Source organism: Amblyomma americanum, chromosome 7 (assembly GCF_052857255.1).
Source record: "Amblyomma americanum isolate KBUSLIRL-KWMA chromosome 7, ASM5285725v1, whole genome shotgun sequence".
NCBI lineage: Eukaryota > Metazoa > Arthropoda > Arachnida > Ixodida > Ixodidae > Amblyomma > Amblyomma americanum.
The window spans coordinates 58,875,104-58,887,521 of NC_135503.1; the positions used below are offsets into that span (position 1 = coordinate 58,875,104).

Here is a 12,418-nt window from a genome sequence, read left to right on the forward strand (position 1 = left end):
AGCTTTACGGCATGTGCCCCTGTAGAAGAAAAGACTGATTAGCGAAAGACACGAATGCCTCGACGCGATTTAAATCAATCTAATCTGGTCTCATTCCTACAACGGCGTTGACCTATTTTTGATCCAGTTCCAAACTTCTCGCCGGCACGCGAAATCTTATACGCACAGACTGGCACGTGCCTCGAGTTGGTCTGGTTCTGTATCCAGCAACTCAACATGGGCGGAGAAGAAAAAGGATTAATCTTCCTGCCAAGCATATTTTTCCTTTGCTTCTGAGTCAATGCGCAGATAGCACGCGCCTGCACTGTTTCCACCATTCTCTCGCACGCGCGTGCTACAAGCACTGGACCGAGACACGGTCGCAAAAAATCCGCGCGTAAGGAAAACCAACAAAACAGAAAACAAAGAGAACAAAATCAATATAGAAAGTGGGTGTGCGTGTGTGCCTATCTGCGCACGCGCTCGATCGTTTTTCTGCCTCGCTTTTCAGGCAAAGTGGCCAAAGCCTGTGGGCAAGACAGGGAGTGGTGGAAGGAGATTGCTCGTTAGAGGCAAACCGCGCGAACGCCTGCCTCCTCTCACCTCCGGAGGATGGTGGTAGCTGTGGCGGCTGGGCGGTGGGTGGGAGGCAGAGGGGGGGTGGGGGGACATTGAAGGAAGCATTCCTGCGGTCTCAGACCCCGCCCTGCACCGGAGGCATTTCGCGTATCCACGCGTTATGAACGGGGGGGGGGGGGGGGGGAGGCCCTACTGTCAAGGTTCGCCGCTGCCGCCAATCGAAAGAACAAGAGCGACGACTGAGCGCCAGTAAATGACCCGCGCCATGCTTGATCGGCGCAAGAGACAGCTACTTGCGCGGCCACCGCCTCGGGCGGCTCTGCCCAGCTTTTGTCTATGACGACCTCGCTAACCTCCAGCCAGGTAAGGCTCTCTTTCTTGTTGCCGCGCCAGAACAAGTGTCCCAATAAGATCACAACGCGGCTTATGCCAGAGGCGGAGAGAGGGAGAGAGAGAAAGAACAGCTGTCTTGACAGCCACCACCAACACCGGACGTCCGCGGCTGTGAAGGACCATTCCAGAGGCTGGGAGCCAAGTGTCGCCACTGGGCTGCTGCTATGGCTGCAGGTCAAGATTTTGGGCACTGGTATACTGCCGTGGGCTATGTGCAATAATAGCCCTCCTCTCCTAGGTTCTGCACGCCGGACTTCCTTGGACTCTGCTCCCTCCTTCTGTGATCCGATGTGACGTCACGAAGGCCTGAGTTCCTCACGGCCCTCGCCCCGGGAGTATAAAAGCAACGCCATGGCAGCGGTCCGCACTTCTGTCGGTTCCTCCGGATCAGGGAAACCCAGCAGCAGGTCCCACGATGAAGGTACGCACCAAAAGCTTCTCGGCAACGCTGTTCTCCCCGGCACCCTTCGGACGTTGGATTACGTGGACCGCCTACGGTGCACTGCGTGCTTCACCACACTGTCCATCGTGGATTATGACTAGATAGAACTTCGTACGAGGCTCGCATTGTTCCTACATTAAGCCGCCCGAAGGATGTTGCGCTGTTGCATAATCCACTAATTTACGACAGAAACAATGCTAGCAGATTAAATGACATGACAAGGATGAGAAAACAATGATATCTGAAATATTTAAATATCAGACTTAGCCCCCAAAAACTCCGACAATAACAGGTTTGCGACGTTGTTAACTGTTAGTTAATTTATATACATTTCCCTCAGACTAATAACCAATGTATCATTATCCTTAGTATCATTGTAGTGGCATAATTAAGCTTAACATGACTGATCATTCTCTGGGCTGCGGAAACCTAGAAGCTCCAGTGAGCATTGTTAAAGAGGTCTGACACAGGACTACTCTTAATGTCCCAGCATGCATCAACTATCTGAATCTTTCTTGGTCAACCTGTTAATGACTTGCAAATGTGGTCGTCCGTCTTGATAAGCTGTTCTGGTTAGTGTTCGCGAATTATATTACTGCACAGTGAAAAAGTTCGCACACTTATTGTGATCTTGATAGCAACTTAAGATAGCTGAATAATATAACGACCATTTAAACATGATTTTTTTGTTCAATTTTTACAAACCAAACTCTGCTTTTAATCTAGGAACCTTGCGAACAATGAAAGAGATGTTGCCTACTTGCAGTGGAAACAAATGGTCTTAAGCATTATCAAGTTGGGTACCAGCTATATTTTTGACCAATTTTAACCTTTTGTATCAAAGCAGTTTTCGTTATTAACTGGTGTTTACTCAATCCAGCTGCAGTTCCTTTCACCTCAAGTCCAGTGTTTGAGTGGAGTTTGAGCTTGCTTTTCTTTAAACGTGTGGTTCTTTTGTGCAGACAGTTAGCTTTATATACAATATGCCATGCCATTTTAAATAGAAATGTTTTCTTTAAAAGTCTGTGCTGCTGCATGTTTTTTATAGAAATTATAATCGAGTATTAACATTCTCACTTGACCAAACTAAACCGACCCTTGTTGCTGTCGCACTCTGGCCATTTCTTGTTCTCGATGACAGAAAGGAGGTAGAGCGCAATGTAATTGTTTGTTTGGAGTTGTCTGGACGAAGGAAAGAAAGCCTGACTTTGAGCAATCTGGCTTTGCATAACAAAGTATATCGGTTCTTGTTGTGTTAGTACGCGAAAAACAGAGCGAACAAACAGCAACTGCTAATATTCTTCTTCTATACGGACCAAAGCGTATTTTACTGCAACCATATAGAAAAAGATCTCGCGCTACGTCTTAATCAGAAAATTTTTAATGTATGTAAGTACATAACGCAGTACTAGACAATGATAAGGATGAGGGCATGAAAAAACAAGACATGGCTTTTTGTTAATCATCTACTTTACAAATCATGAAGGATAATGATTAAGAAAATTCAGACCATTGCATAAAGTAATACAACTTGTAACTACTCGTGCCCAAGGAACTGTGCACATTCATTACTACGAGCTTGGAACATGCGCATTGCTTGTCTTCTTCCAGTTCGTAACTGGTGCCGCCAGTAATTGTCTTTGCTGCTTTAGGGTGCAAGCAAACAGACTGGCAACCGTAACAATGTTTTCGAGAATCTCGTATTAGTACTGCATCTCCAGATTGCATATGTTCTGCAAGGCAGGGGTACGTCACGGGTTAATTTCTATTCCCAATCGCAGGCCGTCATCCTCCTCGCCCTCTTCGCTGTCGTCCGTGCCGGCCTCGTAGGCCACGGCCACGGCCACGCCACCGTGGCTGTCGCTGCCGTGCCCGAGGCTGGACACTCCTCGCAGCACCGATCCCAGGACGTGAGTACACAACACGCGATTGCACTGTACAGTTCAGAGCAGGAAAAGGAAACTAACAATTGCCTACTATGACTTAGCTTGGTGGTTGGCCAGGGCATCTCAGCTTCCGCAGATCGTAGCTTTTGTTGTACGAAACGATTTCCGACTCGAAAAAACTTAGATGACTTTCTAGTTTTTTTCCGTCATGTTTTCGCCTAAAACGATCTAAGGCCGTATCTTGAAATTATTCTATTCCCGTGCATTTTTACTTGTCTTTGTCAGTGATCATCATTGCCTTTGACGCCAGTGCCGCTGAACAACTTCCTTGCTTTCAATGAGCCCTACCACTGCAGGTGGTAGCGATGAGGCGGGAAAACAAAAAGAATGGTTTGGGATCAATGATGGTTTCGAAATGCAGCCCCACACTCACAAAGTGGTTCGGACGGGGTCTGACGTGAGGTACGTTTGTGAATGGCCGGAACCAGTTTGTTGTACAAACAAAAAGGTTAACGAGATGAAAGCTGGGACGATCAGCCCATATGCAGGCGTTCTCATCTAAACATGAGAAACAGTTGTGCGAAGCAGGCCCCATATTTTAATGGAGCTTAGGAACGTGTAAGCCCATCCGCACCTTTGCACAAAAATTTGTGGAAACCTTACTATTGCGCCGCGTAATCATTAGTAGCCATCAGTCTGAGTCAGTGAGATAGTGCATGGGTAACTACGCAGTCCGTGAGCGCTGTTCTAATGCATGACGCACAGCACCGGGCATGACATGGCAGCGTATGACGTGCCACCAGCAGCATTTTGCTGCCGTAGAAGTTAGATATTTTCAAGAAGTGTGAAGTGCAGTATTCCGGATTCTAATTGATGAAGCCTACATAAAGTTACTTCTTTTCGGAAAAAAAAAATATTCTATAACTGCTCTATCCTCGAACGTCCAAATAGGCAAAATCTGTATGTACTCCGATATCCATGTGGCATCTAACTGTTAACCACTGTAAAATGTAAGCAGAAATAGAAGGAGTATATTAAATATGCAACTAAAGGCGCAACAACATCGCACGACCGAGCTGCACCGTGATGCTCATATCACGTGACTGGCGTACACGAAAACATAACGAAGCCGCTGGAATAACCCCGGTACCTTGTCGTTCTCGCAGCAAAGACCGATGGCGCGCAGCTTTTGCACGGCCAAATGTCGTTACGCCTTTTAGAAAAGTCGCCAGAGATGCATGCCATTTTTCTAACACAGCAATATCGACATTTCTTGCAACAAATTCAAAAGCACATACGCTGAATAATCAACCGACATTTCCACCGTGCTGTGAGCTCTACATCCCAGGAACCAAGTTTATCTCGAGTACTAGCAGAAAATCAATCCATGCTTTCACGAACACGTTTTGAATAGCACAGTGATAACTGACACGTTTGATTGCGTCAGGGAATTGACTTATGCTTGACATCTGTGCAGTGGGTGATGCCGTGATGCGCTTGAGAAAATCATAACCTTCCAAATAACAGAGAACTGCGCAAATACATGACATCGAACGTATCTTTGGGACCTAGTTATAGGTGCATCCTAGTTCAAAGTAACCAGAAGCGACATGTGAGCCGGCGAACAAGACGCATGTAGGGGAAAAGCGTTCGGGGAGAAAAGCGTCGGAGTTTTTTTGTTTTTTTTTCCGCGCGCGTTCTGCGCATACGTACGTTTCGCGTCATTACATCAGGGCAAGAGAACGCGCTCAGCGTGGCTCGCCGGGCCCTGCGAGATCGCTCCGGTAACCGCAATGTCGAAATCCGCGGCGGTAGACAGCGAGCAGGCAGAGCAATGGGAACCCGACAGGTCACACAAACAGACAAGGCGGCGGCGCCTGTCCGGTTGATTGAGTACAGTGGCGCCCCCCACGCTTCGAACGTGACGCGGTGACACATATTGCCTTTGTTTCTTCTGGTACGCTTGCAGCGCGATATGTGCCGTGGAATCATCTGATGAGCCTGAGGCCTACGCCGCCTCGCGGTTATTAGATTTACCATGCATCCACGTCCTACCGCTGCTGCTTGCGTAGCCGCAGTCCCTCCTACTTCCTTCCTTGGATTCTTTTTTTCGTATTTTCTTTTGCTCAGGCTACGCGACGTGATTGGCTCGGTTCAAGGTTGCCCACGTGTAATTGCCTTTTCGCTTTCGAAGCAGAGCATGCAGGAGATGACAAAAAATTGCGCTGGTTTGGCGCAGGTAGAGAGAAACTTGTCTTCGCTCACCTGCCTGGATTGCGATACGCCGATATGCGAATGCAACAAGGCGTGCTGGCTTCGATCCCGCTGTATGATTCACATACTAGACACAGAAGCTGTGGTGGTTTTTATTCTGCATAGACCTTTAGCATTCAGTTTTTCGTTCTGGCAAAAACTACTCAAGAGATAAGCTGAGTGGAGCTTGAAGCCTTTATTCGGGAAATTTTCGCTAGTCGCAGTTAAGAAAATCGAACGGCGCGCGTCAAATATCCTCTTATAGAAATAAAACTGACTAAAGAAATTTTGGGCTTGTGCATTTTATGTAGCCGTTTCCAACTCATTTTTCATCCCAAAACTTTTTAGTGGCATGTTTGCGTACCTCGACGTTGAAAGGAAATGCTAGTTTATGAATGGTCGCTATAAAATCTACGAAGCTCCGAAAAATATACTTGCAAAAATGTTGCACACAGCAGTCAGTTTTCAAAATTCCGTCATTTAATGAAGATCATTTGACTTCCCGACTGAGATTACCTGTTGCATCTATTGTATTTGCATCTAAGAAGCAGCTGCAAGATGCATCTAAGCATCTGCATCTAAGAAGCAAAAAAATGCACTATAAGTTCATGAGGAGTATGACTCAGCGCTTTGATTTTTGCTTTTATCGTTCAAAGGAGAAAAAAATGATAATACGAACGGCATGAATCAGCACTTCTTTAAAAAAGAAACTTTAAAAGCTTTAGGTCTGTCGCTTGCTTTATGTCAGTAACTTTTATAAACACGGCCTCAAAGCAGTGCTTTCGGGCTATCCATGGCGATCAAGCCGAGAACTTCTTAAACGCTCGTGACCATCGTAAAGTCATGGACTCATACAGTCGTAGAGTTGAACTACATTTGGGAGGATGTTTTCATAGTTCCATTTCAGTTTAGCTAATCGCTGTATTAATCTCCGCTTTTCAGCATCCGCCATTAAACCAGATACTAATAAATATTTGTTTCGTTACGACACGAGATGTTTGCCCAGAGATGTCTTAAATACGAGGAACAATGAGAAGCATTGATGGATTTAACGCTTTTCTTGCCCTTTAATTCTTTTTTCGTGGGAGCTGCTTTTCGTGATTGCTTGCATCTCTTTCCTCCTATTCACTGTTTCTTAGAACTTCCCACGTGCCTTCGACGATAGCGGTAATTCCACGCATTATTGGCAATCCCTCAAACCCTTGTGGGCGCTGACGGTATTTTCTCCGCGTTGTCGCTTATGTATCTTACTTTGTTTGGCAGCTTGTTGCTAATGCATTTGCGATAACAACAGTATAGGTGGTGTCTCCGAATTATATGCGTATGGCTTGGCAGCTCACAAAGTGACTAACGGCTACTATTCGGCTTACACACTACAGTTCGCTTAAAGTGAATGCACGTATCGAAACGCACGCACGCATTAATATGTTTATTTGCTTAGTTACACGTATATACACAGCGTATCGCAATTGACTTCGAAACTTTTGCATCTCCGCGGCACCTTTTGTACTATAGTTTCTGAAAACCTTGATTAATTTGTTTTACACCTGAACCTCTATCCATTAGACGCTGCCCATTTGAGAAAAGTGACCATGAACGAACTGCTGTGCAACAAGCGACTACGCAAATCAACCCGATTTCGGTCCTCATACAGATGCTAAAAGTGGTTGCATTTGGCTTGTTGTGACCACATGATAGCCGTGGCGGGGCAGACACCAAAAACAGTGGCCTAAAGATCGGTCTTCTGAATGCTGGATTCACAATTATAAAAGTTCGTTTCAAACAATGTTTGCCTATCTCCAGCGATGCCTGGCGCGAAGGTGAGGATTACTTCCTTTGGCAGCGACGCCTGTGCTCTATGGTCGACTGAGAAAGTGCGCCGCCACTATATTCTAAATATTTCGCTCAACCTTACTCAACGGGTTTCGTTAAATGATTTTACGGCGTCCTTTGTACAGGCAGGGATGTAAAGTTTAGCAATGCTTGTTTCTGGCCGCCATCCTTTCTTGTCATCTGGCGAGACGTCTTCTTTCTTATGGCAGGAACAGCGCAGCACAAGACAAAGAAGGGACAGGCGGGGCACGACGCTGACGCCTGTCCCTTCGTCTCGTGCGGCGCTGTTCCTGCCACAAGATCATACACCAACCAGCCCAACTTTTCGCCTTGGTAACGTCTTTTTTGGTTGGACAGTACAGCTTCGCTGATCTTGTACTATTCTCTACCTGTCTCAGAAGACACCAAGCGTGACTTTAGCCTCTCTGCCATTCTCCTCTCGCAGCTGCACGGCAACTACAAGTTCGGTTACAAGGAGGTCCACACCAGCGGCAGCTCCTTCCGTCAGGAAGCCGGCGATGCCTGGGGCAACAAGGTTGGCGCTTACGGTCTTACCGACGCTGACGGCCGCGTCCGTGTCGTGAACTACGTCGCTGACGGCCATGGCTTCCGCGCCAAGATCGCCACCAACGAGCCCGGCACCGCCGCCTCCCACCCTGCTGCCGCCTCCTACCACGCTAACCACGCCGTCCCCGCCGTCGGCGTCGCCGCCGCCAAGGTTGTGGCCGCTCCCGTCGCCAAGGTGGCCGTCGCTGCCCCCGTTGCCGTCGCTGCCGCTCCCGTGGCTAAGGTCGCCGTTGCCCCGGTGGCCTTTGCCGCTCCGGCCTACGGATTCGGCTACGGGCACGGACTCGGCCATGGCTACGGTTTCGGGCACGGTTTCGGACATGGCTTTGGCTATGGTCATGGTCTCGCCTATGGTCACGGTCTTGGCTACGGAGGATTCGGCCACGGATACGGTCTTGGTCTCGGCTATGGTCATGGCTTCGGCTACGGCAAGCACTACTAAGTTATTTTTGAAACAGAACAGATGAGAACTTCAGTGTTGGTTTCCGAATGTCCTCGTGTGCAATCTCTTCTCTGTGAACGCGTGTACAGTGTCTTTCTTGTCAGTGTGAAAAAAAAATATCATGGAATAAAAGATGGGCGTTGCTGAAGGTTTCGCCTCGCCGTCTTCTTTTTGTCAAGCACGTCTGCATCTGCTTGTTATTGTGTAATTCAAAGCAATTGCAGGCATTTGATTATCTTGCGAGCACTATCCGGCTAGTGCAGTGCCCGCAGGGCTTGGAAGAAAGGGGTGCAACTGCTGCTGTGAGGCATACCGTGAAAATAAGATAGTGGTTTCGGATGTTGGGACGGTCATTTCTGAAGCTCAGCAGGATGCAAATTCAGAGTAGCAACCTTGTAAACCTCTTTGCCTTGTAAACCTCCTGGTCTTCTGTTTACAAGGTCTTCGGTTTAAATATGGAGTTTAACTTGGAAGCTTTAGAAAATAGCAAAAATTTCTTTAGTTGGCACCCATTCGTTTATGCCAATCTTCAAATTTTCCTTCCGGTGTTTGTTTATAAAGAAACAAATACAGAACATTTGCGCCGTGCTCTAGTGTTCAGTGAACTGGACGTACCGGCAAGCCACAATTTTCCGCTTTTTGTATTTTCAGATCACATCAAGTGAACTTTTCTGGACACGCACGGTCTTATATACACATACCACAATAGCATATTTCAGTGTAATGTCTACCGGCAACACCGCAAGCATTGTGGTAGTTGCGGAATCGGCCGTGGACGATGGGGCGTTTAACATTTGGAACCATGTATCATGTAGGATAGTTTTAGCAAACAAAACCACACCAAAGAATGACACGTTATCTTTATTGCGTTCCAGGACCAAAACGTCTTCAAGTGAAGACGTTTAATTATCTTTTAATTAATTACTTAGCAGTGAATACACCGAACTTTAAAGCCAAATGTAACCTACCTTATCAATGATAACACATCAAAGTGTTAAAATAATGCAAGCCTAACTTTCTGTAGCGGCCCGCATGGATTAGAGTAGTGCCTCTGGAAATTACAAGATGACCCTGAAGACCGACACTTGTAAGGCTAAACAGTAGAAACTTCAGCAGGAATTTGAGACCACAGAGAACACCGGGTGGATCCTTCCAAGTAAGTTTGTATCCGTGACTGCCGCAACTGAAGCGCGCGCGCACGCACACACGCACGCACGCACTCTCTCTCTCTCTCTCACACACACACACACACACACACACACACACACACACACACACACACACACACACACACACACACACACACACACACACACACACACACACACACACACACACACACACACACACACACACACACACACACACACACACACACACACACACACACACACACACACACACACACACACACACACACACACACACACACACACACACACACACACACACACACACACACACACACACACACACACACACACACACACACACACACACACACACACACACACACACACACACACACACACACACACACACACACACACACACACACACACACACACACACACGCACGCACGCACGCACGCACGCACGAAGCTTGGAATAATATTTGGGAAACAATTTGAAGTAGACGTTATGGCAGGTATTACGTGAAAACTGATGTATCCACTGTGGTGTCCGAAAAAACTACGATCAATATATTTTTAAAATTGTGATGACATATGCATACACAAAAACTTAAAAAGCCGTTTCAGCTATTACCCAAAATGTATCACCCTGCTGATTTGAAAATATAGGAAGAGAATAACATGTAGAAGATTTTCACGAAAGCAACTCAAGCATCTGCATAGGAGGGCAGCTTTCTGAAAATAAAATTATAATCAAATTTGACATGTGAGAGTACCACATGACATGGGAATTCGATTTTGATTACAATGAGGACAAAATGCAGAATTGCACTACGTAATTTATAATTACTTAGCAAAGAAAACCGGCAATATGGAGGCGCATTTATTGTCCACGAAATATCAATACACGATGCGGAATCTAAAAAGGTGTACTCGCTCTAATGCTTTAGCAATTTCAAAACCAAAGTTTTTGCGCTCAATAAACCCTTACAATTTATCAGGGTGATGAAGCGAAAGCTTACATGTGAAATGCCAGCACTGTGGATTCCAACTGACAGCTAAACAAGAAATGCTCACGGCAAAAAATATTTCATTTGTGCAACAAACAAAACAGACTGTTTTAACCTTATCATATCTTAAAAGACACTGTGAATATAAAGGAAGCAGTTTGACAGACTAATTATCGAAGCAGGACAGGCAGTACGGAGAAATAATGCATTTAGGAATTTAAGCCTGAAGTACCATGAAACATCTATATAACATGATGGGTCAGAATGTAAAGAAACCATGGCACAGCGAAAGAAAGAACAGTTACATTTTCAAAGAAATGAACACGCAAAAGCCATCTCACAAAAATTTCCGACAAACCACTACACATCCTAAGTACTTGGAGACCATGCAAGCTTGGCATTTTTATTTACGAAGATTGAAGAAAAACAGACTTGAGCTGCTAGTGTGGTAATGAAGCCTTGTATTTACACAAATATCGAAGCAGTGATTAGGGACGCTTGTAGAATGCGAGAAGCTGACAATGAATTAGATCCGGCTAACAGCCAGGGGGATATTTTCCCGCGTACTTACACGCCGTTTAGTGGAAGACATGCTGTAGATTATATTACACGCACCACGAAATAATGTTGGAGCAAACCATGCAATTTAGACCTACAATGTATCCTCAAAAGTTGAAAGGCAGGAGACTGAGTATACGTTAAGGAATATTTAATATGCAAGCGAAAAAAGCTAGAAACACTAATAAAAAACTTCATAAACAACTTCGCACTGAAAAAGTACGCAGGTCCAGAATTTCTGGTAATATGTGCTTGGCGATATCAGCGCATGCGAAAGAAACAAAGAGCGTGTAAATAAATCTAAAGCCCTCCATATTGCGGCGCCTCTCATAGTCCATGTACCGCTTTGGTACATTAGTCCCCACTTACCATACCATACCATACCATACCATACCATACCATACCATACCATACCATACCATACCATACCATACCATACCATACCATCCCATGCCGTTTCTCTCCTGGGATTCAGTAGCGGCACCGCGAGGCGGTTATGCTCTATCCCTGTTAGCCTCATCGTATTGGCCTTCTCTGATTTTTGAACTTGGGTCCAATGATTTGATGTCTGATTCGAAAGTATAACAATTTCTGCTAAACTGTGTCAATTAATTCCAAATGGCGCCTCCGGTTTAGAACATAAAAATTGAGGGTAATCCTAGCTAAGTCACCGAAGGCTTTCATAAATTCTTCACTACAAGGAAATATTTACAGCTGAATGCATCCTTCCTAAACCAAAATCGTGGATGAACATCCACAAAGCAACCACGTCGACAACATCAAGTCACTTAGCTGCGAGGCTATTGAGAAAGTTTCAGAAGCATCACGGGACAAATTGAAGCCAGCGCGCTCGAACACACGCACCTGTGGACACTGTTTATTTCTTGTTGTCGCATACTTAGTAGCACCACTGTATGCAAGGTGTTTTTTTTAAATACCTATACAGATGAGCCGCTCACTGCAACGGTAGTTTGACGTCTATTGCTAATCTAATCAGCCGTCCTTAGTGACGACCAGAACACAAGACGGCAAGTCCCTAGTCACCAGAGCTGACACTGCCAGTCACACTCAACTGCATATACGGAAAGGAGCTTCCTCTAGAAGGACTCTGAAGTTCGGAACTATGGCGTCAGGCTTACGATAAACGCCTGGAATATTGCGTCATGTATCATTTGTAGTACTGACCTGCTATAAGTTTTTTCTAGAGCGAAGGCTCTACTTCATGACCAAAGCTGCAAAAGCCGTTTCATCGCCTAAGCCTGACCTTGAATAAATAAAGAAAATAAAAACTGCTGCGACTGAGTTAGAATCACCGGTGGCGCGAGCAGATCAGCTTCACTGGC

General features: G+C 45.9%; 1 protein-coding gene across 1 annotated transcript; it reads left to right on the plus strand.

Annotated features, from left to right (window-relative positions):
* Positions 1-1,214: 1,214 nt before the first annotated feature.
* On the plus strand, positions 1,215-8,522 carry LOC144099191 (uncharacterized). The gene is made up of 3 exons (XM_077632334.1): positions 1,215-1,372; positions 3,175-3,303; positions 7,811-8,522. Exons 1-3 carry the CDS (start codon positions 1,367-1,369, stop codon positions 8,372-8,374), a joined length of 699 nt encoding a protein of 232 aa, XP_077488460.1. The 5' UTR covers positions 1,215-1,366; the 3' UTR covers positions 8,375-8,522.
* The last annotated feature ends 3,896 nt before the right edge of the window (positions 8,523-12,418 follow it).

Coding starts and splice junctions, on each gene's coding strand:
- LOC144099191 (XM_077632334.1), top strand. Junction 3,304..7,810: donor CGCAGCACCGATCCCAGGAC/GTGAGTACACAA, acceptor CTCCTCTCGCAG/CTGCACGGCAACTACAAGTT.